The sequence below is a fragment of the Sitophilus oryzae genome, unplaced genomic scaffold (assembly GCF_002938485.1).
Source record: "Sitophilus oryzae breed Bouriz unplaced genomic scaffold, Soryzae_2.0 scaffold_578_pilon_pilon, whole genome shotgun sequence".
In the NCBI taxonomy this organism is placed as follows: domain Eukaryota; kingdom Metazoa; phylum Arthropoda; class Insecta; order Coleoptera; family Curculionidae; genus Sitophilus; species Sitophilus oryzae.
The window spans coordinates 392,187-418,000 of record NW_022147171.1 but is presented as its reverse complement, the minus strand read 5'-3'; the positions used below and the strand labels follow the sequence as shown (position 1 = coordinate 418,000).

At 32.0% G+C, this 25,814-nt stretch overlaps 1 protein-coding gene and 1 non-coding gene across 3 annotated transcripts in view; both read right to left on the bottom strand.

Annotated features, from left to right (window-relative positions):
- Positions 1–5,926: 5,926 nt before the first annotated feature.
- LOC115887573 (CCN family member 1) overlaps positions 5,927–25,814 on the bottom strand; it is a 340,204-nt gene continuing 320,316 nt past the window's right edge. For both annotated transcript variants that reach the window (XM_030907032.1, XM_030907033.1), the window contains exons 8-9: positions 20,253–20,427; positions 5,927–6,520 (exon numbers count right to left, since the gene is read on the bottom strand). In XM_030907032.1, the coding sequence (XP_030762892.1) occupies positions 6,285–6,520; positions 20,253–20,427 (411 nt within the window). In that variant the 3' untranslated portion in view covers positions 5,927–6,284. The remainder of the gene's footprint in view (positions 6,521–20,252; positions 20,428–25,814) is intronic.
- On the bottom strand, positions 19,431–19,502 carry Trnac-gca. The gene has a single exon. It is a non-coding gene; the product is annotated as a tRNA-Cys (tRNA).

The following is a 25,814-nucleotide window of genomic DNA, read 5'->3' as shown; positions in this document are numbered from 1 at the left end:
TATTTACTTTTCCATCACTTCCGTAGCTAAATTACTACGATTCCTTGATTGGATTGATTTTTTTTTGTTATTAAAACATGAATATTAAATGTTATATCATGATTTGTTTTAAGTATTTTTACGTATTTCTTGGGTAATAATTCGTAATTGTAGATATATTTGATGTTAACTCTGTAATTATGAAATTATTGCATTCTGATTTATTTTAACTATAATGCTCTTTAATTTAAAAATATTGTTAAATAAAGATTTGACATTTCTACTGAAAAATGCATTTTCTTTTTATTTTTTGTTACCTATGTTACTAAATTTCTTTTTATTCTTGTGCAAAAACGGTTTTATGTAGATATATTTGCACATATAAAAAGATATATTATACAGGGTGTTTCAAAACAAATGCGAAAAACTTCAGGGGGTGATTCCTTGTTCAAAATAAAGGGTAGTTTGCTTTATAAACGTTGGGTCAAAAGTCAACCATTAGGGAGATATCGCGTTAGAAAGATGGCGGAAAAATAATGTTTTTATTTTTTATCTTGAAAACGAAAAGAGATAGACTAATGAAATTTTATGGAAGCATTACTGTTATGAAAACACACTTTCAGGTAATTTTTTTATTTTTTTAAAATGAGTGGAAGGGGTTGAAATAAACTACCCCTATCATTCTTGTTAACGAAATTTAAAGAAAAATCTTATCAAACACATGCAAATGCTTTAATTTGGATAGTTTAGTTTGTTTAGAAACTTTTTTACCTCTTGTGTTTTTTGATAAAACTCACCGATTGGAAATTAAAAAATAAAATGTAAAGCATTACATGTCAGGACAAAAAACATTTTTAGATTAAGAATCTAGTGATAATAACGATAATAATAATCATCTAGATAATAACGTATTGCAGTAGAGTAATGTCAAATAAAATAATATTAGGAACATCCTAAAAAGTAACAGCGGCCGACTAGATTTTTTCCTAAAAAAATTACAGCAGCCCACTAGATTCTTTATCAGAAAATGTTTTTGTCCTGACATGTAATGCTTTACATTTTATTTTTTAATTTCAAATCGGTGAGTTTTATCAAAAAAATACAGGAGATAAAAAAGTTTCTAAACAAACTAATCCAAATTAATTTTTTTGCATGTGTTTGATAAGATTTTTCTTTAAATTTCGTTAACAAGAATGATAGGGATAGTTTATTTCAACCCCTTCCACTCATTTTAAAAAAGTGAAAAAATTACCAGAAAGTGTGTTTTCATAACAGTAATGCTTCCATAAAATTTTATTAGTCTATCTCTTTTCGGTTTCAAGATAAAAAATAAAAACATTATTTTTCCGCCATCTTTGTACCGCAATATCTCCCTAATGGTTGACTTTTGACCCAACATTTATGAAGCAAACTACCCTTTATTTTGAACAAGGAATCACCCCCTGAAGTTTTTCGCATTTGTTTTGAAACACCCTATATATCTTCTTAGTTTTTTTGCTTACACATTTAAATGTGAACAACTGGGTGTGTATTTATTATTACATTTTTTTGTTATTTTGTAAATTTTATGTTACATTTTTATGTTGGAATAAACACTAACTACGAAAACTAACCTATTAATGTAGAAAAGTACACTTTTGGTTTTTTTCCAATTCGAATTTTTGACTTGTGTGTCCAATCAATCGAAAAACAAGCTATGCTGCTGTGAACGGTTTGTTCCACAGAGTAAGAAATATACAGAGGTGATATATTTTTGAAAACAACCTTTCTGTATCTTTGTGTTTAGACCTTTGAATAAGAAGACTAAGGAAGGAGCATATCAAAAATCTTAGGTACACCGCGATGGGCCTCAAATATGGCCGACCCTAATTCCGGTTTATCAGTGTCGTTCTAATTTTATTTAAAAAATGTAAAACTATGATGTAGGGTAGACGTGGGGTAGACTCAATAATTTGTTGTTTTATTTTACGTTGTGAATAAATGTTGGTAGTTATTAAAATTGTTATAAAAATATATAATTCTAATAAAAATAGATAAGTTATAATAAGTATTTATTAACACAAACATCCGATACGCTACTGAAGCAGGTAAGTCAAATTAACGTATCTAAATTCTTTGACATCTAATCTTTGACAAGTAATAAATAAAAGCTGAAATGCAAGAAAAATATATAATTTAGTTAATTTAAGTGAATTTCATAAATGATCGGTTTAGTACACGTATGTATATTATATAGTCACTTACTAGCGAAAAGTTGTTCCATTATTTCACTCAATTTTTGCCGAGATCTACCGCACGCTACACAACCAACTATTTTAGAGTCTTTTTCGATAAATCGCGATAGTGTCACTGTTAATTTAAGTTCTGCCACAATTTCCATCTAGATTTACTACCTTTATACAACTATCAGTAGTAGAATAAATAATAAATAACATAAAATAAGCTCCGTACAGACTGACAAATCCACAAAATTTCAAATCAAATTCAAATGTATCAAATGAATCGTCAAACAGAACTGTCAAGGATCCCCACCCTAAAGAGCTTTTATGGTGGCTTTTCCGCCCACCATGCATGAATACATGGATAGCATTATGCTCCTTCCTTAGTCTTCTTATTCAAAGGTTTAAACAAACACAAGATATAAATGACTTATCATCATTATATCTTTATTAATCTTTGGTTTATTCCGTTTTTGTAAAAGCTTTGCAATGCAATTGCTAATTTGACAAAAAAACATATTCTTGGTTTATATTTGTACCATCTAAGTGTTCCTATTTCTTTGATTAAATTGGGTTTTGCATTAAATTACAAATATTAAAGATGGAAAAAGACTAGATGGCTAAAAAAATGTTATATAACTATACTTATTATTTTTTTTTAATTTAAGTGTAAAACCTGATATTTTTTAATTAAAAAAAATTTTCCAGCAAGTCTCCAAATTATTTTTTTTTGTGACGCTTATGAATACAATCTGTCAAAAATGTCCATCGAAAATAACATAAACATTTATTTAACCGTAACTTTGGTTATTTAAAATATAGATCATTACAAACCATTGTTTATATACCTAATGCTTACTGTATACTTTATTTACTTGCCGTTTTATTTCCACAACAGAATATAAAGCGGTAAAATGCTGCAAACGCTTCAAATTAAATTTTAAAATAAATTTAGATGTGCTGGTTTTAATAGATAAAACAGCATTAATATAAATAGCTGCTAAATAAAATGAATGTGTTAGCAATATAGATTGCTATTTTTTGGGTTAATATACGTATAGGGTGTAAATATACAGTGCATAATAAATTCACTTTGTAGTTTCTAGCTAAAACATTTCAGAAAATATCAGCCAGTAAAAAAGTGGAACACGGGGATAAAAAATGTTCATAAAGAGTAGGTAACTTGAAATAATTAAATACATTTTTTAAAAATGTTCAGTTTATAAATTAATCACTTTATTACTCTACGGTTTCATTTGCACGATATGTTTAAATCAGCACGACATTAACTGTTTACCATAGCCACCAAGATCACCCAATTTGTCACTCTTTGAACATGTCTAGAACATGAAAAAAAATAAAAAGATGGAAAAGATATAAGGCTCATCAGTAATTTGTATTGGAACCAAAAAGTTGAAATTCGTATACATAGCGTGGGAGTAACTGGAGATTTTGAAGTAAAAAGGGGGTAAGGCAAGTGTCTCCAATGTTGTTTAATTTATATGTGGAAAGAGAGCATTCACTGAGTCAATCTCCGACAGTCCCACTAGTTTGAAAATGTCATTCCAATCAATAATATCCGATATGCAGATGACACAGTGATATTGGCAGACAATGCAAATGATCTCCAAATTCTTCTAAATAAGCTTAACAATGAAAGCCATAGACTGGGTTTAAACATAAATACTAGAAAAACTAAATTTATGGCTGTTAGCAGAAACAACATTCCGAACACCAGAATTTACTTAAATGGAGAGGTCATCAAGCAGGTCACACAATTTAAATATTTGGGATGCATGGTTAATGAAACGTGGGATCCAGATCAGGAGATCAAATGCAGGATCGAACCAGCAAGATCTACTTTTCTGAAACTTCGAAGGTTTCTCACAGATATGAACTTGAACTTCGGTCTTAGATACAGAATGGTGAAGTGATATGTCTGGTCTGTTTTGTTAAGCAGAACGGTTCTTGTGCAGTTAGTGGAGTGTTTGCCCCTTTTCTAGCTAGATCGTTTACTTTTTTATTGCCTTATATCTCTTGGCGGGTTAGCGTCCCCCCAGAATTGGACTTTATTTTCTTTGCCTAATTTGTTCAGCTTCTCGAGACATTCTTTGATTAACATCGAATTGATGGTTTTACTGGTCACTCAGTATAACTCTAAAATTTTGTGTGGGTCCCTTGCCCAGGACCAAGGATATAGGACACCTACACACACCGGAAAAATCTAGGGATATCATTTTATTAAAGTTAAAAATAAATGTTTTGAATAAACAACCACATATTTGTAGGCCGATTCTTTCTACTTCGATTGAAACGAAGTAGGTACACTAGTTATTTCTAAATTTGGGATATTTGCAGAAGTGTTGGTGCATTTTTTGTCATATGTATAAAAAGCACCTAGCATCAATTGTTCGAATTTAACCTGTACTGGCTATGTTTTTATGATAACTGGCAAGAATTCATTCAAATTACTCTGTTTAGTATTAAACGACATTATGGAGCGTAGACATCTTAACAGAGACGAAATGCCTTTGCCATGGGTATGCTCGAAGCTGGAATGCGCCAAATCGACGTAGCTAGAGCATTAAATACAACGCAAAGTGTAATATCGCAATTAAGTATACGCTACCGTGAAAGTGGTGATGTTGCTGAAAGGCACACAGGGCGACATCGCATTACTACCCCTCAGCAAGATCATTTTTTACAATTAAATGCTCGACGCCGACCGACTCTTATAGCAGCAGAGCTTAGTTTAATTCTCCAGGAAACACATAATGTAACCGTTAGTCCTGACACTGTTCGCAATAGATTAAGCGAGGTCAACTTAAGAAGCAGACGCCCCTGGAGAGCTCAACCCTCAACGAGAGGAAATCGAGAAGTACGATATTTGTGGGCTCAAGATCATGTTCAGTGGTCGATTGAACAATGGGTCAATGTTCTCTTCACGGATGAGTCACGCTTTGAAATTCATTCGGATTCGAGAAGGCTTAGGGTATGGAGAGAACCGGGAAATCTTATTCGGTTGGATCATGTTCAGGAAGTGCGTCCTTATCAAGGTGGAACAGTTATGGTCTGGGGAGGAGTCCAGTTAGGCCGAAAAACCGATCTCGTTTTTCTTGAAAAGTTTCTAACAAGAATCATACATCGTGATTTAATTCTTGAGTCTGTCGTGTTACCATATGGCAATGATTTTGGGAGAAACATCATTCTCATGCATGACAATGCACTACCTCATACAGCCAGAGTGGTAAGTGAGTTTATCAATGCTCATCAATTAAACATCTTACCCTGGCCGGCACAATCTCCTGACCTCAACCCCATCGAGCACGTATGGGACGCGGTCCAAAGAAGAATTTTGAGAATGGGTATGCCTCGTGAAACTCGTAGGGATCTGGTTCGGGCCGTGAATGCAGCGTGGCAGGCTGTACCTCAAGAAGAGATCGACAACCTGATCAGGAGCATGGAGAGACGATGTAGGGCTGTAATGAACAGTAGAGGAGGCCATACCCTTTATTAAGTAAAAATGGTTTTATCTTTTTTTTAATTCACAGTTTAGAATAAAAAAATATGTGTGTATTTTTTTGAGTTCAATAAAAATCAAGGTAAATTTGAAAAATTCGGTAAATTTCGCATTTTTATTTCCAATGCGTCCTGTAAACTATTAGTTTATTTTAATTTTATTATAAAAGAAATGCAAATAATAAAATTACTGACGATGGCTGGATAAAATTGTAATATCCCTAGACTTTTCCGGTCTGTGTAAAATGATAATTCTACCAGCAGTCTCTGCTTTACAGAATAGTTTAACTTAATAGAGGCAGATTGTATTATTACACCCTATACATACTATACAATCTAAGAACATCACCTAAAATCTGATATTGAAAAAATTACTTACATTAAAAACACGTGTTCTTGGTGATAGTGGACCCCCTTCTTGGTATTACTAATATTATTACCTCGGAACGACTCTCCCGATAAGTGATATGCCAAAAAACCTTTTACATTACAAATATATATGTACAATTTTTACGCATATTGAACGAATCACAACCCGACTGACTTCACTGGACTTCATCGTCCAATTTAAGTCCTGTGCACCCTGTGTAAAATTATCTTAGGGACGCTACTGGTCGTGCTTTGTGTCGTGACTTCGGGTGTTTCCGGTGTACATCGGCACTTCAGTACCCACTGGACGAGGACTGTGATGAGTCGGGAATCGTCTGAGTCGTACTTGGGTGGGAATTCGTCCGCCCAGAAGTCTGATGCTGGTTCCAGGTATTCTGGAAGGAGATCGGTTGGGTTCTCTGATGATCCAGGACCTGAAAGTAATTTTTAAAGGGAATTAGTATTTTGAAATATTGTGTATACAGGGTGTGTCTTAAATAAGTGCAAATATTTTTAGAGGTGGTATATTTCGATCTCAGAAACACGTCTATAATTTTTTTTCTGGATAAAAAAATCTGAAATATTGAATAAAATGTTGAAAATTTTGTATTTTTAAAAAGAATATTGTCAAATTTTAAATTAGACAATTGGGAATATGGGAGCGGAAATGTACTAGTATAGTATTACCAGTAGATGATGATACTTATAATACGCAGGCTGTTGTAGCACAAGATATAGTCTTGGAATACATGAGACTAAAACTTATCGATGGGCAAGGACTATAATATACAAGGTTGTCCGAACTGTATTCAGGAAACTTCGGCAGCATACTCCGCAGATAAAAATAGATAAAAAAAGTTCGTATAAATGTATGTCTTAAAATGCTTAGTTTCAGAGATACAGGGTGTAGAAGTTTCATTTTTATTTCGATTTTTCCAAATAATTTCTGAAGTAACGTCAATATTTGGATGAAAATTGATGTCTAGGAGTTTTTGAGAGAAATTTGATTTTGAAATCAATATGACTCCTATTTGTAGGGGGCGCCACCTACATGTGTTTTAACTGTTTTGAACATTAATAACTTTTCGTCTGTACCTGTATAAAACTACTGAGTGAAAAATATACATTTCCGTGATTTTTTACGTAAAAAATGTCTCTTCATAAAAATCGCTACGAGCAACCGTTCTCAAGATATTTAGAATGGAACATAGATAAATGAAACAAGTTTAGATTGGAAAGTGCCCATAAGGACAATGTAAACACTATTTGGCGCTATTCTTGCAACGGTCGCGACCCAAAACTTTTAAAAATTTCGGAGCGGTTCGGCTTTTTCCGGAATTATATCGCCAAATATTGTTTATTCAAATTTATTATTATTTTCGTTTAATTTTATAAATAAAGGACAGTGTGTTGCATACAAGAAACTTTATTTTATATAAGGACGCATGTATGAAATACCTATGAAACATTGGAAACCGACGTTATGCCACGATCCACGATGATTTTTGCAGTTCACAGTTCACAGCACAGCTTTTTAAGTTTTTAATGCCACTTTTTCACAATTATCACCGGTTGGAGTAAATAAAACTTGAATTAAACTCACAAGATAGCAATAATTACTTTGAAAATGAACGCTATAAACATTTTTCGGAATTTCTTTAATGAGAGCGGTTTAGATTTTGAAAGATTATTATGATTTTTGAAGATTCTGACTTTGACAAGAGAAAATTATTTCTGTTTTTGTTTGCCGTTGTTCTTAGCGACCGCTATAGCAGCGCCAGATCGCGTATAACGGTCGCGACCCAAAATAATTTCGCGATCCAAAATTTTTACGGGCTTTCCAATCTAAACTTGTTGCATTTATCTATGGAATGGAACTAGTTAATATATGTCATTATTGACAAAAAATAAACATGTCGAGTAGACAGTTATTTGACTGAAATGATAAATTTGAAAACTTTTTATTTTTTTAAGTTAATCATAAATTTTTCTTAGAAAAAATGATAGTAAAACAGTTTCTGTTGAACTTTTGGCAGTAAAACATTTGAAATTTTTGATTTCAGTCTAATAATTATTTAGTCAACATGTTTAATTTATGTCAAAGATGATAGGTATTGATAATTTTAATTCCAAATAATATTTCCAGAACCATTACTCTTAGCGATTTTTCCCAAGAGACCTTTTTTACATAAAAAACGTTGTAAACGTATATTATTTTACTCATTAGTTTTATATTGGTACGGAAGAAAAGTTATACTTTTTATATTACTCTTCAAACCAGTTAAAAAATATGTAGGTGGCGCCCTCTACAAGTAGGAGTCATACTGACATCAAAATCAAATTTCTCATGTCAAAAAACTCCCACACACCAATTTTCATCCAAATATTGACATTACTTCATAAATTATTTGGAAAAAATCGAAATAAAAATGAAACTTCTACACCCTGTATCTCCGAAACTAAGCATTTTAGGACATACATTTTATACGAATTTTACTTATTTTACTTAGTTTTAGGAATACAGTTTGGACCACCTTGTATATCCCAGTGGCGGGGGCATTTCAGGAAAAAAAGGAATGGATATTTCGCGAACTGAAACAGAAATCTAAAAAATAAAATGGTATTTTTTGTAAAATACCACTGGATACTCCGGACCCCTGCTTTCCGTCATTACTTACTTAGACCACTGTTTGGTGTTACATCATTATAGGCTTCGACTTTACATATTTTTAAAAGTTGTTTTTTGTCTATTTATTAAACCCTGTATAAATATAACGTTTTACCTGTTATTCTCATTTAATTTATAAAATTTGTGTTATTATTTCGTAGAAGCAATGGAGGTACGTAGTAAAGGTAAAGAAATTTCATTAACTAAATAGAGTGACTTTTTAGGACCATTCAAACTTATCATGCGGCCATTCTTTCTTAAAGTTAGAAACACTGAACGAAATCACGAGAAGTGAGACAAGACAATTTTATTATGAATGTTTTGTAAACTATGAAAATATAAATATTGATTAGATTTATTTATTTATTATTGATTTATTTTAATATCGATCAATTTCCTATGTGGCCACGGACCTGCACATCCTCACCATTTGAGCTGTTTGACGAGTTTAACAGTTCATTAATAAATACTTTTCAATACTGAACTCCATTGAAAAGAAGAATCAAGCATAAAATCAGAGAATAGGTACATCAAAAACATCATACATTGAAAACATAATATATTAAAAATGCGTAAAAAATAAGTTCTATAATAAAGGTATTGAAATTTAGAAAACGACAACATTTGACATATCCAGTATTTTACCAAACCGTTCCGTATCTAACGGATGTTTTTCAGGAACCGCTCTTACCGGACTTTACAGGTCTGGTTAGAAACTTATCATGCGGCCATTGTTTCTTAAAGTTAGAAACACTGAACGAAATCACGAGAAGTGAGACAAGACAATTTTATTATGAATGTTTTGTAAACTATGAAAATATAAATATTGATTAGATTTATTTATTTATTATTGATTTATTTTAATATCGATCAATTTCCTATGTGGCCACGGACCTGCACATCCTCACCATTTGAGCTATTTGACGAGTTTAACAGTTCATTAATAAAATACTTTTCAATACTGAACTCCATTGAAAAGAAGAATCAAGCATAAAATCAGAGAATAGGTACATCAAAAACATCATACATTGAAAACATAATATATTAAAAATGCGTAAAAAATAAGTTGTGTAATAAAGGTATTGAAATTTAGAAAACGACAACATTTGACATATCCAGTATTTTACCAAACCGTTCCGTATCTAACGGATGTTTTTCAGGAACCGCTCTTACCGGACTTTACAGGTCTGGTTAGAAACTTATCATGCGGCCATTGTTTCTTAAAGTTAGAAACACTGAACGAAATCACGAGAAGTGAGACAAGACAATTTTATTATGAATGTTTTGTAAACTATGAAAATATAAATATTGATTAGATTTATTTATTTATTATTGATTTATTTTAATATCGATCAATTTCCTATGTGGCCACGGACCTGCACATCCTCACCATTTGAGCTGTTTGACGAGTTTAACAGTTGATTAATAAAATACTTTTCAATACTCAACTCCATTGAAAAGAAGAATCAAGCATAAAATCAGAGAATAGGTACATCAAAAACATCATACATTGAAAACATAATATATTAAAAATGAGTAAAAAATAAGTTGTATAATAAAGGTATTGAAATTTAGAAAACGACAACATTTGACATATCCAGTATTTTACCAAACCGTTCCGTATCTAACGGATGTTTTTCAGGAACCGCTCTTACCGGACTTTACAGGTCTGGTTAGAAACTTATCATGCGGCCATTGTTTCTTAAAGTTAGAAACACTGAACGAAATCACGAGAAGTGAGACAAGACAATTTTATTATGAATGTTTTGTAAACTATGAAAATATAAATATTGATTAGATTTATTTATTTATTATTGATTTATTTTAATATCGATCAATTTCCTATGTGGCCACGGACCTGCACATCCTCACCATTTGAGCTGTTTGACGAAGTTTAACAGTTGATTAATAAAATACTTTTCACTACTGAACTCCATTGAAAAGAAGAATCAAGCATAAAATCAGAGAATAGGTACATCAAAAACATCATACATTGAAAACATAATATATTAAAAATGAGTAAAAAATAAGTTGTATAATAAAGGTATTGAAATTTAGAAAACGACAACATTTGACATATCCAGTATTTTACCAAACCGTTCCGTATCTAACGGATGTTTTTCAGGAACCGCTCTTACCGGACTTTACAGGTCTGGTTCACCTGTTTTTGCAACGGAATACAGCCTGTGTGTTTTTTTTTCCTTTTTCTCTACGAGTAATACTGTATGAAAATTTAGAAAAGTATAAATAGGATTAACCATTTTCGAATGAGGAAAAACCTTTAGAGGGAATGCTTTTTTTCTCATAAAGTTAATAAAAAGTAAGTTTTTTCTCCTGTAATGACGATCCGTAGAGATACTGTATAAAAATGTATTTTAGAGAATGTCTTATTTAAAAATCAATTACCATTATTGATTATATTAGAGTATGAGCAGTTTTTATTACCCAATAGGTTTAGAGAATTACATTACAACTTCGTACGGATATATTATTCATGGAGATTGATTTGGAACGTCGTATGCGGTAGAACCGGGACATGTTTTAATTAATAATTCAGTGGAGAGCATTTCGCTAATTTTGTCGGTAATTGTTACTAGTCGGCACTATTGTCTGGAAATTAATCGGAATCCCATTAATCAAAACGAGGAGAAAATTGCCACGCACAGCTAGTGAACCGGTACTGCATCGTGCATCATGCATCGTTCAGGACAGGACTATAGAGTATACTATTTTCTCTTTTGTCTAGCTTTGTATGAAATTTAGTAATAATAATACTGTCGCGACCGAAGTTTTTGTATAAATATTATGTATTTATGCATTAAATAACAACCCAAGTAGCATTTTCATGACTTGCGACCACATGTTTACTAATCACAACGTTGGATTAGTTACAAAAAATAGTTAGCTCCCTACCTTGGGTATTAAAATAAATTTAAACGTTTTTATAACGTTGTGCTGACGTTGGACTAGTACTACAGCAAAGTAGGAAGCTTCTGCGACGTCGAATAAACGTTGTCTTGTAACCTTTTTTGCTTAAGTGATCTTTAGGTGATTTGGACAACGTAGTTACAACGTTGGACAATATAGAGTTTTCCGACGTCAGTTTCAGGACCTATTCCAACGTTATGCAAACGTCGTCTGTTTTACTACTTCCAACGTTGTTTAGATTTCCTTATTCTTACGTTGGCAGGACGTCGAGTCACTACCTTTTTGCAAGTGTATTGAACCATAACCTTAAATCTTAAATTTTCACTTCATTGTTCCGTTCAGTCAGACAGTTCAGTGCTGTTTTTGTTTTTATAAAAAAAACTTAATTAAAATGGGACATAAGAAAGGTACATATAAAACTAAATTTAAAAATACATCGACATATATTACCGATAGTTTATCCACTCCCTCGTTTATTTAGATTTTAGAGAGCGGCACAAGCTAGACTCTAGGATGACTAAATTAGGCAATCTTGCGACTAGTATACTACCTGTTACGGCCGAACTGCGACTTTATTAGTCCAGTATGCGACTACTCGAACTACTCCATCTTAATCTCCAAAACAACAAAATGAAAGCTGCCATGTTGTTAAATAAGAAAATGTTTCGTTCCTAAAATAGCAATTCCTGCTTTTTGAATACATTAACTTGAAATATTTGACCCGAAAAAACACGCGGAAACAATTTTTTCGACTGCGGATAAATTATTCTCATTTTACTAAAAAAAAAATTCAAGAAAATTTTTAAAACTTCTTTAATTTTAAAGCCCATTAGTATTTTTCAAAGTAGAAACAATACATTTATCAATAAAGTTGTTTGCGTTTAACTTTTTTGCCTTGGGTAACGAGTTACAGAGTCGGTTAAAGTGTTTCAATAATTATGATCTTCAAAATCCTCCACACTTAAATACTTTTGTTTTGTTTTCCTTCACTGCCATCTGACATATGTCTCTAACTAAATCATAAAAGTAATATTTTTACTAAAATTATCCCAATTTAGGATAAAACGCGACTTAGACGCCATATTAGTTTTGTATTTCTGTGAATTAGATTTTAAACAACGTTGCAGTTTGTACTAAATTAGGCTTCTAGCCAACGTCGGTATCCAACGTCGTTTCGACCCAAAAATTATTCTCCAAACTAGTGCAGACTAGGGTTGGCACGAGGTTGTGCTGACGTTGCGCCCCGACGTTTGGTCGCGTGACACAACGTTGTCCCGACGTCCAAATGCTGCTTGGGAATAAATAGACAAAATAGGTAAATTCCAAGTTTTTTAGAGTATTCAGAAGAATATAAAATGTACTTTTTCTTTAGGGTAGGTATCATGCTTCTTTGATGACTATCACTAAGACTCGACTGGCAGACTAACTTTGAGACTAACTGTATCTGTGCTATCTTTTGTATACTCTTTAATATCAATCTTGTCATCGCTGATCATCGACAGTTACATAGAACAAGACACTAACCTGGCGATAAACTCAACCTTCAGTTACCTGTAATTATCAATGTTTATTTTAAAACAAATCTAGATTGACGCGATGAAAGAAACTGTTGACCAAACTTAAACCAAACGTTGTACTTATATCAGCTTGGTTGACTTAAATTATGTTTTATATGATGTTTTATATATACCGCACAAAAATTATCGCAGCACCATTGTTTCTAAATATTGTAACTATGTAAAACGTATTTTTTAAATTTTTTATGTACTTCCCGAATAATCATTCTTTAACTGATAATTTCGAGTTAAAGAAATGTGTCCTTTTTTCTTTTATTAGGTTCTTTTTTCCTTTTGCTAGAAAAAATGCTATAAAAAAAAGATAACAAATTATTCTGATTTACAATATGCTGTTTGTTTCTGTGTTTTCTGCTTTGGCATTAAGTTGTGTGTTAGAGGTGTGTATAATGGCTGCTCCCCAACGTTTAACACGTCATTTGACAGATGAAGAAGCTGTCAGAGTAATGGCGCTAATTGAAGACGGGCGATGTCAAAGATACGTGGCAGATGTAATTGGTGTTCAACAGAGTACCATTTTAAGAGTTGTTCAAAGGTATAGGGAGACGGGACAGTACTCTAGAAGGGAGGGACAAGGTCGTCGCAGAGTCACAACAGCTCTAGATGATCGTTTTCTACGACTGTCGGCCCTAAGAACAAGACACTGCACTGCTCGAATGCTCCGAAATGAACTTTTAGCTGCTCGAAATATTCAGATTTGCGTACAAACCGTACGTAATCGACTTAGAGAGCATAATATACGTGCAATGGTACCAGCCAGTGGCCCCCGTCTTACCAGAGAACATCGAGTGAGCCGCTTACAGTTTGCTAGAGACCATGTGGAATGGGATTTAGAAGAATGGTCTAATATTCTCTTTACAGACGAGTCTAGATTTTGTTTGTTCAGTTCAGATAGACGTATGCCAGTATACCGAAGACATATTGATTTAAAAAGAAAACTTTTATTTATGGTTTATGTAATTTCAAAAGTCCGAAATATATCAAACTGAAAAGAATATGTTTAAAAAGCGCGTTGCCAAAAATACTTGGAAACATTGACGATGCGATAATTTTTGTGCGGTGGTATTTCCTTTCTTCTTCTAATGTAAATCCATTAATAAATGTTGCGATAACATTTTCCATTGATTCTCTGTTATTGACAGAATGTATTAATGACACTAGATCGTGTAGCCCAGTTCACTGTCTGATATTCCTAAGCCAAACCATTTTTTTCCTTCCAATTACTCTCCGGCCTTCAATCTTGCGTTCGATCAACAGGTGCAATAATTGATATTTTCTATTTCGTATTATACTCGTATACCTTCTATATATTCTAGGACAAAATTCTTAGGACTTGTTGTAGACAACTCGTTAAAATGGGACTTGCACATCGAAGCTTCATCTAAGAAACTAAGCGCTGCCTGTTTTGCGCTAAGATCGGTTTCTAAGAAATTTAACTTATCAACCTCTAGAATAGTCTTTTTTGAGTCACGTCTCTTTTTGAGGCCTTCACGTCTCTTTTGAGTCACGTCTCGTTTGAGGCCCTTTTTGAGTCACGTCTTCGTTATGCCCTTCCATTCTGGGGTACATGCGCAACAAAATTTCATCATATTTTCAAACTTCAAAAGAGAGCAGTTCGATATTTATTGGGACTGAACAGTAGAACTCACTGGCAGAATTTCTTTAAAAATTTCAAAATACTGACTCCTCCTTCTTTATTCGTTTTTGAATCAGTTTGCTTAATCCGCAAGCACATATTCTCTATTCCGGAAAGGCCATCTCACAACTATCCACTTAGGAATGCGGAGAACGATCTTTATCTGCCAACCCCGAGCTTAGAACTAGTCAAAGGTTCAATACTGTACAATGCCAAAAAATGTACAATCATCTGCCTTTGAATATCAAGTCGCTTTCATTCTTTCCCGCATTTCGCAAAGCTCTGAAATCATACTTACTGGAGAGAGCCCTATATGCGGTAAACGACTTTTTTGTTGATGTTTAATGATCAACAATTTTAAATTTTAAAATTTTGTTAATCTCACACATTGGTCAAAAGTCGAGTATTTAATATTTTATAACTCTTAAAATAATATTCATTTACAATTTTCCTATTGTAAAATTTTATTGATACGTCTTTTTTTGTGTTCTGCAATGTTCATGTATGTTCTATTTCTAATTTTAATGACTTATTTTTTTTGAATTGTACGATTTGTATTGTATATTTTTAATTATTTGTATATTTTTTGTGCTTTTGTTTGTTTTGTAAATGCTTTGTCGATGAAACTATCTTGGCTTTTTGCACAATAAAGCGTTATTTATTTATTTATCTATAACATAGTTTTTATGCTGTTTCATCGAGAATTAAAATTTCTGAAGCCGGACCAGCGTATTTTCGCAACGCCAAATCAACGCCAATAAATCAGAACGGTTGTCCGTAATGGCGGCCGTCAATCGGAAAACTATTTATTTAGAAAATGGGCTGTCCCGCGACGAATATTTTCCGGAATATGGTAAATGCGCGGAGAACAGGCGATATAAAGCGGAAATGACGGGAAAAAAGCGGACTGGAAAACCCGTTAAAGGTCGCTTAATACGATTCGAATTGTCGCAGAAATGGATTTAAATGCGTCGTGCTATAAACGAGGTCTTTTAATATTTTTAGAAAATAAAAATGTGAATATGTTAGTATGATAATGTTAAGCAAGGAAAAAATAACTGTAGTTTTCAATAAATATTGCGGAAACTACGCGTTAAGATTCTTTACCTTTTCAATTTGCTTAAGAAAGGGTTCAAACATTTGCAGACTATTCAAGGTACTACAGGACACCAACATTAATTACACCTTAATTAGAGCTCTGAAAAACTTATCTGAAAAATTCTTTAGCAATAAAGGTCTACGACAAGGATGGTGTGTTTCTCCCGCATTATTGAAAATATATGTAGCAAAGATCTTGAGACAATGGAAGAGAAAATGTAATGGAATGGGCATTAATCTGGGAGATACCTGTCTATATACCCTGCAGTTCGCAGATGATCAAGTTCTTATGGCCAACGATAAATATGATTTAGAGTACATGACAAAAAAACTACAAGAGGAATATCAACGATGGGGTTTCGAAATAAACACAGGGAAACCTAAATATCTACCTATTGATGCAGAATTATCTAGCGTACATCTAGAAAATGAAGAGATAGAAGCCTGCAATAACTACACCTATCTAGGAGTGATATTTGATACAACAGCTAAAGATGACAAAGAATTTAAAAAACAAGTTAAGAAGAGAATATCAAGAACATCACAAGCTAGAAGAACAATCGGTTGTCTGAATGGAGTATTTTGGAGTGATGAAATAGGGAAAAAACGGAAGATCAATATATACGAGACCCTGGTAAAGAGCAGTCTACTCTATGGTGCCGAGACTTGGCGAATAACGGAAGCCAACAGAAAAAAACTGGAAGCTGTAGAAATGGATGTCTATAGAAGAACCTTAGGAATTTCCCGAAGAGATAGAGTCCGAAACAAAGAAATCCGACAGACGATAGGAATAGAGGCATTTTGGCAACTGACAAATAGGGAATCTTTGGCAACCGACATCGAGGGCCAACAACTTATGTGGTACGTCCATGTCCAGAGGATGGATCACCCCCGACTTCCAAAACAAATTATACAATGGATCATCGAAAAAAACGTGGAAGACCTAAGAAGACTAGGAAGGAAGGTGTCACAAAAGCAATGTGTGCCAGAAATCTAACCGAGTGACAATGGAACAATCGGAAAACGTGGAAGTTAGGCATCGGACAAGGTATCTATACAAACATTTGAATGCTCTGTAGAGTTTTTTCGAGTTTGGCGTCGACAACACGTTAACTGAAAAGTAAATGTCAACAATCGAGAATGTGACTAGCGCAGGTTTGAGGTTAGGTTTGTCATTAAAGAAATGATTGGATAAATATCCAAATGGAATGAGGATAATTCGGACACTGATTGATTAATGATTTCTCTTTAAGGATATTTGATTATTTAGTTTGACTATACAGTATGTCCCCGGATTGTCTTTACAAAAGGGAAAACTTTTTTATTATTGATATTTTGCAAAAAATTCATTCTTCATAAAAATTTTTGCTTGTTCTCAATGGATTAATCCCGTTTATACTTTTCCAAATTTTCATACCGTTTTAGAGAAAATTAAACAAAAACGAAAATATAAAGTCCTAAAAAATAAAACGCGATTCTATGGTAATCTGGAGAATGGAGATTGTTATCATGCCCTAGACACTCAATGGTAATTTTATAGAACTACAAATTTAGTTTCTTCCGCATCGCCAGACGGCGCAAAAGACATTAAAGTACAGATTTCTGATTTATATATGAAGATGACATGACAGTCTCTATGTTAACTACTGTCTGTGGTCTAGATTTGTCTAGTTGACAAAATGTTGGTGATCCGTCAAGTTATTTTTAAATCATTATTTAAATAATTATTAATTCAAATATTCCTGATTTGTCGGAAAGTTCAGTGATTTCAGTGATTTGTGATTTTATTAGTTTGTGCATTCTGATATTTACAGTCGATCATCATTTTCGTGTTAGCTGCTAAACTTTTTTTTATTAAAGTCATTTTGACATTTTAGAAATGATAAATTTATGAACCAAATAAAAAAAAGAGTTTAATCATAAATAAGTAAGTACATAGTTGGTAATATATAGTATTTTTAGTAACAGTTAATTAGTAGTCTATAATATTTTACTATATTATAATTTAGTTGCTAAATCAAAACAAAAATAAGCGCTATGTGATCTATAGTTGGTGTTTAAAATGTACGTATTCATAATTTTAATTTTGTTTTAATTATGTTACACTTCAATGATCTAATAAAACATAAAATGGCTGTAAAAAAGTCTATATTTATTATTTTATATTTTACAAGGAACAATTTTGCGCTTGAATAACGTTACCGTTTTAATTAGCGTTAATAAGTAACGGAACGCTAAAATTATGTTATGCCAAAACTCTCCATTAGTTTCTTCCGGATCACCAGGTGGCTTTAAATGACGGACCCATTTGTTTTATATCAGTGTCCAATCTATCTCTAGTACGTGACATTAGTCTATGATTGTTATTGACAGGATTTTAAACAACGTCAATTTTTTGTTGTTTTAAAATGTTAAAGAAGGCTTTATTTTTTAAAATGTTAAAATAGCGTTATATTACCATAGAAACGCGTTTTGAGTTTCAGGACTTCAACCCTATTTTCATGATTTTTTTTTAATTTTCTCTAAACGGTATGGAAATTTGGAAAAGTATAAATGGGATCAACCATTTGGGAACAAGCAAAATTTTTATGAAGAATGAATTTTTCTCAAAATATCAATAATAAAATTTTTTTTTCTTTTGTAAAGACTATACGGGGACATACTGTACACCGGGTGCGTCTCAAAAGTGGCTCACCCCTATAACATCTTTATTTTTTCAGAAAAAGTAACGATATTTGGTATGTTAGTATATGACATAAATTAGGATTCATTGATATATTCAGTGGTTTTTGTTCATTCCCTGTTTTTACCGGAAATAAATACAGCTTTTGATTTTTAAATGGCACCTTCCGTATTTTTTTTACTTTACATATATGTCAACTTTTGACATTTTTGTTTAAAGAAAAATTGTATTTTAAATTCCAATATGATATGCTAATCGTATATCATATCTCATTTTTTTCCAATAGAATGGGGGTGGGTCATTAGCATATTTAGAAAAAGATTTGTTTTACGAAAAATTTGGTACCACACACTTGATATTTTGAGTCAAATTGTCGTTTGTTACAATTTCAAATAAACCATATGCGAAAATGTCAATAGTTGACATATCATATGTCATTGTATTCAGAGTGTCATTTTCTATCGAATAAAATAAAAAAATACCCAGGGGACCATTTAAAAATCAATAGTTGCAGTAATTTCCGGTGAAACAGGAAGTGTCCGAAAACAATTGAACACGTCAATCAATTCAGATTTATATCACATACTAACATACCAAATCTCGTTTTTTTATCTGATAAAGTAAAAATAAAGGTGAGCTGCTTTTGGGACGCACCCGGTATAGTTTTAAAGTCATTGTGCACTGCTGCGTGAAGTGAGGAGTAACATCGGATAAGATTTCTAACAATAAATAGGTAAATAAAATTATAAAAAAATTGAGGGGGCACCCGGGTTTGAACCGGGGACCTCTCGATCTGCAGTCGAATGCTCTACCACTGAGCTATACCCCCGCGTAAAGCGAAATTTTAAAATACACTATAGCAACTTATGTTTCAGTTGGCAACAAATCTAAATTTCATCATTGATATAATAATACATAGTCATCATTATAAACCTTTATTTTAAATAAGTAATAAGTAAACATGTTCGTTTAACTACGTAGTATATTTCATTTAAATTAAATATGCAAAGATATTGCATTTTATTTGAATAATGTAGTAAGAAATTTTGTGTTTAATTGTGTTATAGGTATACCTAAATTAAGTGCATAATTAAAAGTTTGATTGGTGTGCTTCTCTGAATACTGAATGTTTCAAAATAAATTTATTTTATAATATTATATTTTGTTTTATATATTTCTATTGATTTGCTTTGAAATGCTTTAATATTTTAATTCTTAGTTTATTTTAATATTCTCCAGCTTTGTCAAGTAATTAATAGATTTTTATTAATATTCATTTTTATTTTTTATTAACTTTGTTAATTATTTAGAACTAAAAAAAATTCAAAAAAATATCTGCCTACACCAATAATGAACTTAATATTACAAAATAATGAATATTACCTACTTAACTAAATGAAGTACTTTTAGCATGAGTACTACATATGTAGCAAGTATAGATCAAAAATATTAGTATGACAAACCTCATTTCATAAGAGATCTGAAAATCTGTGACCTGTGAAACTAAATTTATGTCTCAAGAAATTATGCTTCTAATAATATAAATATAATAAATTAAACTCTGTAATACTGTAATTACCTTCACAAATAAAATCCACTTTGACAGTTGTACTGAGGTTGGGTTCACACATCATACCGGGTATCGGACACAATCCGCAGTATTTGGGTCTGAACCGTTTCCTACTTCTACAAGGCCCGAATCTTAGAAACACAGCTTCGCTAAGACGGTGCGTTGCCTTACATTCATGTCCCTTCTGAAATATAAAGAACCTTTTAAAATATCTCTTAAGATTGACATAGATATAGATAAGGGTTTAATAATAATAGAATATTTTTTATTATTAAAAACTAAATAAAAAATTTGAAAACATGTGAACGCTGTATTAAAAGAAGAGTGATATGGTCAGGGAAGATTTTGGCAGTTGCCATTCAAAAAATGACATAAAATACAATTTACATGCTAGTTAAAAAAATAGACAGGAACAATTCAAGGAATTTAAAAATCATTTTATCATTTAGGTGTATCTTGTCTCTATTGTTTGTTTTTTGGTGCATCGCAATAGCTTTATTTTTTTGGAGATATTCGCTTTTGAAGAAGACATTAATTAAATTTTTCGTATTTTTTGTCCTAGTCAGCAGTCCTATAAAATCGTGTTTATGATTGATAAAATGTCAGTGTCATCGAAAAATAATATTAGTATTGTCTATTCGGCAGTTACTCTAGCAGATACGGTTTTTAAGTCCAAAAATTGATCTCTACCATGATCAATTAAAGCAGCAATAGCGATACTTCAGAACTTAAAACCCCCTCAAACAGAGTAAACGTCAATAAACAATAATAATAATATGACTTTTCAATTACAGTGACATTACAAAAACAATAAACACTATTTTATAAGTGTGTTGATGAGAACACAAAATCAATGCTAAAATTGGTGATCGAGAAAAGATGTAACTAGATGATAATATAATTTTTAAATTTCTTGCTCTGTTAACATATTCCACAGGGTGTTTCAAACTTTCACCAAAATATTATCATTTTTCCAAAAAATTCCTGTATGGGTATTTCGCCACTGCACTGCAAAAAACACAAAATACACTTATAGGCTAGTAAACGTAGCCGAGTTTTATATGTAAAGGTGGAAAAAATTAGTAACCAACCGATCTCAACGGGAATGTGTAGATAATGATATCCTATTTAACCCCTCAAAAGTCCCATTCGGTCCCAGTGGGGAAGTTTGAAAAAAACAGCCGCCATCTTGGATTTTTTCGTTTTTTTCAAATATCTCCGTTTGCATAACTTTTTTCGAAAAAACTAATGACATGTTTTTTGTAGAGAACTTTTATAATTTACAATATTTTACCTTCAATCAGTTTCTTTCTAAAATAAATAGTAATTGAGATAGAGCAATTTTTTACTATACGTTTTATAAATTTTCCAGTTTTTTTTAAACCAATCAGCTATAATTTTTGCGTTAACAGTATAGTGTTAATATAGATAAACCAAATATAAATTTAAGCATTAAAACAATTAAAAATAACGTTTAAATATTATTTATTAAGTAAAATTATTTAAAAAAAAATATTATTAAAGTTATTAAATAAAATCTGCATGGCGTCATTCTGAGCGTCATTTTCGTCCTCAACTAAAATACAAAAGTTTGTGCAACTGATTTCGTAGCACTGACCACACTTTGAAGAACATTTAAGACCCAGTTTTTTACAAGAATTTTTAGAGCATCGACTCTCTTTGCAATTGTAAAAAAAAATATTTTAGTTAGGTTAGGTTAGGCCACATCGTCTGCTGATCGAATAGGTGTTAGATTGCCTTTTTGATCTTTCTTCTATCCATATTGTAAAGGATCTAACTTATTACAATTCCCATTCTTAAATCTAAAAAATACAACTTATAATATTTCATATAATAGATATTATTACGGTGACCTGAAAGTATGTCCTGAGTAAATGGAGTTTTGCAGAGTTCTCAGTTGGAGGCAAATTAGCTAAATTAAAGGCAGTCTTAAGGGCCTGTCTTGATGTAATCCTATTGTATAGAGTATATCTAATAATATAATAATAGATCCCGTATTTAGCGTTTAACGCCTTGGGAGTAGTAAGGTACAGCTTGCCATGCTAGAGCCGTTCGGTATACAAGGAAGGTAATGTGGCTAGCACTACGCTGTAACCGCCTATTATTACCTCAGGATTATGAATCCCAAATACTAATTTAAGGTTGAGTCGACCTAGGTACCCAAACTATTTTTATTTTATTAAAAATAGTTGACTGATGAACTACCGGCTGTAGGATTCGAACCCACAACCTTTAAATTGGTAGACGAGAGCTCTACCTCTACACCACCGACCGGGTACCTACAGAGTGTATCTCAGATGGATAATATGTTTAATATAGCTTGGGCAGTGATATAGCTTTAAAAGATATTTTAATTAGTCAAGATTAAATTATCTTTTAAAGCTAAACACACTGCCCAAGCTATATTCAACATATTAACCATCTGAGATACACTCTATACAATAGGATTACATCAAGACAAGCCCTTAAAACTATCTTTAATTTAGCTAATTTGTCTCCAACTGAGAACTTTGCAAAACTACATTTACTCAGGACACAGTTACCTGAAAGTATGTCCTGACTCAGCCTATACTTTCAGGCAACTGTAAAGATATATCTATTATAGGAAATGTTGTTGTATTTTTTAGATTCAAGAATAGATTGGCAACAAGCTAACTTGTTACCTATCTAAATCCTCTATAATATGATCTAAATCCTTTACAATATTGTTACGTTTTTCGTCGGGTCCGTGTGGATAGAAAGTCACAATTTATTTAAACACAATTTATTTAACACTAATTAACAAAACAATAACGATTAAAAGACTTATTTATAACTTATTTACAATTTATCTAATTATTTATCTAACAGAAATTTATTTTGAATTAGCGCGGCGATTGTAACTGTACGCGTCGATCGGTTATTTACCTCTGTCCTCCTTAGGCCCCGGCGTCTGCTTATATAGGAGAGAAACAGACAATCCAGATTTGTCTAGTCAATTCTTATTCGTTCTAGAACGTCGGCATCGCTGGGCGTATGAGTCATAGGCGAGTGGCCAGGCCTAAGGCTGAGTTCACACGGCACGGGTCCGCAACAATATGGATGGCAGAAAGATCAAAAAGGCAATTTGACATCTAATCAATCAACAGAAGATGTGGCGCTTCCTAACTTTCTGAAATTATTTTTTTGTAATTGCAAAGAGAGTCAGTGCTCTAAAAATTGCTCTTGTAGAAAACTGTGTCTTAAATGTTTTTCAAAGTCTGGTCAGTGCTACGGAATCAGTTGCACAATCTTTTGTATTTTAGTTGAGGACGAAAATGACGCTCAGGATGACGTCATAGCAGATTTTATTTAAAACTTTAATTTAATAATAATTTTTTTAACAATAATTTTATTTAATAAATAATATTTAAACGTTATTTTTAATTGTTTTAATGCATAAATTTATACTTGTTTTATCTATATTAACGTTATAATCTTAAAGCAAAAATTATAGCTCATTGGTTTAAAAAACTGGAAAATTTATAAAACGTATAGTAAAAAAATGCTCTATCTCTGTTTCTATTTATTGTAGGGAAAAAATTATTGAAAGAAATATTCTAAATTTAATTCTCTACAAAAAACATATCTTCAGATTTCTCGAAAAAAGTTATGCAAACGGAGATATTTGAAAAAAACGAAAAAATCCAAGATGGCCGCGGTTTTTTTCAAACTTCACCCACTGAGACCGAATGGGACTTTTGAGGGGTTAAATAGGACATCATTATCTACACATTCCCGTTGAGATCGGTTGGTTACTAATTTTTTCCACCTCAACCTCCAGATTGACTGGCCTATTAGATCAATTTTATCACATACTAAACCAATCAATACAGAACAACAAACAAAAAATGTAATATACCAAATACCCTGTGAATGCGATAAATTTTACATTGGTGAAACATCTAGACCCTTAAATGTTAGAATTAAAGAACATAAAGATTATTTAAGAAGGGAGATTTTCACAAATCTAAGATTTGTCAGCATTCTTGGGACACAGGGCACAGAATAAATTTCAATAACGCCAAAATTATAATGAAAGAAGCGATAGCCTCTAAAAGAAAAAGAAAAGAGGCTTTTTTAATTCAATCTAATAAAAATAAATGTATTGCTCATGCATCTGTAGATGTTAGTAATGTTTGGCAATCGCTTCTTTGATTTTAAAGAACAATAGATACAACAAGATAAAGAAACATAACATACGTATAATTTAAAAATAATCATACAGAAAGTTTGGGGCTTTTTGGTTTTACCTAAGTAATTTTTATCAGGTAGTAATTGTTAATTTTGAAGTTTAAATATCAAGTTAAAAAAATGTCATTTTAACAGAACGTCAACGGTTTCTTGTAGACCAATCTGTTTTAAAAAAGTAAAATGTTCTCGAATAGTTGACTTTAAATATTTTAAATAGTTTTTTTCTTTATTCTTTGTATTTTTTTGCTTCTGACGACGGAAAGAGATAACTTTCCGAAACCTTAAGCATTTTTTTTGCTTTGTTAGGCAAATTTGAATTACCGTAAACATAACTTCTGACAAGCAGCGCCCGTTTAGGTTTAACGCAGAAGTGTTTACAAAAAAATAATTATTTTATTTTGTAGATTTTCTTGCTGTGCAGTGGCGAAATACCCATACAGGATTTTTTTGGAAAGATGAATCCGCCACATAGGTATAGACATTTTTTATTATCATTTTGTTTTCCCTCGCATAATTTGGCAGATGGAAACTTTCATTTTTAATTTAGAAAGAGATACTAAAAAGTCAAATAATGTAGCTACAAATCGCTTAAAAAAACTTATGAAAATCGGCCCGCTAAAAGATAATATACCGGGTGCGTCTCAAAAGTGGCTCACCCCCTATAACTTTTTTATTTTTTCAGAGACAAAAATGAGATTTGGTATGTTAGTATATGACATAAATTAGGATTGATTGACGTATTCAATTGTTTTTGGTCACTTCCTGTTTCACCGGAAATGACTCCAGTTTTTGATTTTCAAATGGCACCGTCGGTATTTTTTTACTTTATTCGATAGAAAATGACATTCTGAATAGAATGACATATCATATGTCAACTTTTGACATTCTCGCTTAATAAAAAATCGTATTTTAAAATTCAATCTAGGGTGCCATGGCTATGTTAAAAATACTAATTCTTAATCAAGGAGCCTTGGAAAAATAGATTTGATCGTCTAATGTTTTTAGTGTCTTGTCCTGAACAGTTAGAAAATGCACAAATCGTATTTTTAATTATATCTCAATTTTTTCAAATGGAACGAGGATGGCTCATTGGCGTATTTCGAAAAAGCATAATTTTACGAATAATTTGATACCACACACTAGGTATTTCGAGTCAAATTTTCGTTACGAACCGCAAGTTATAATTACAGATAAACAATATGCGAAATGTCAAAAGTTGACATATTATATGTCATTCTATTCAGAGTGTTATTTTCTATCGAATAAAGTAAAAAAATACCAAGGGTGCCATTTAAAAATCAAAAGTTGTAGTAATTTCCGGAGAAACAGGAAGTGACC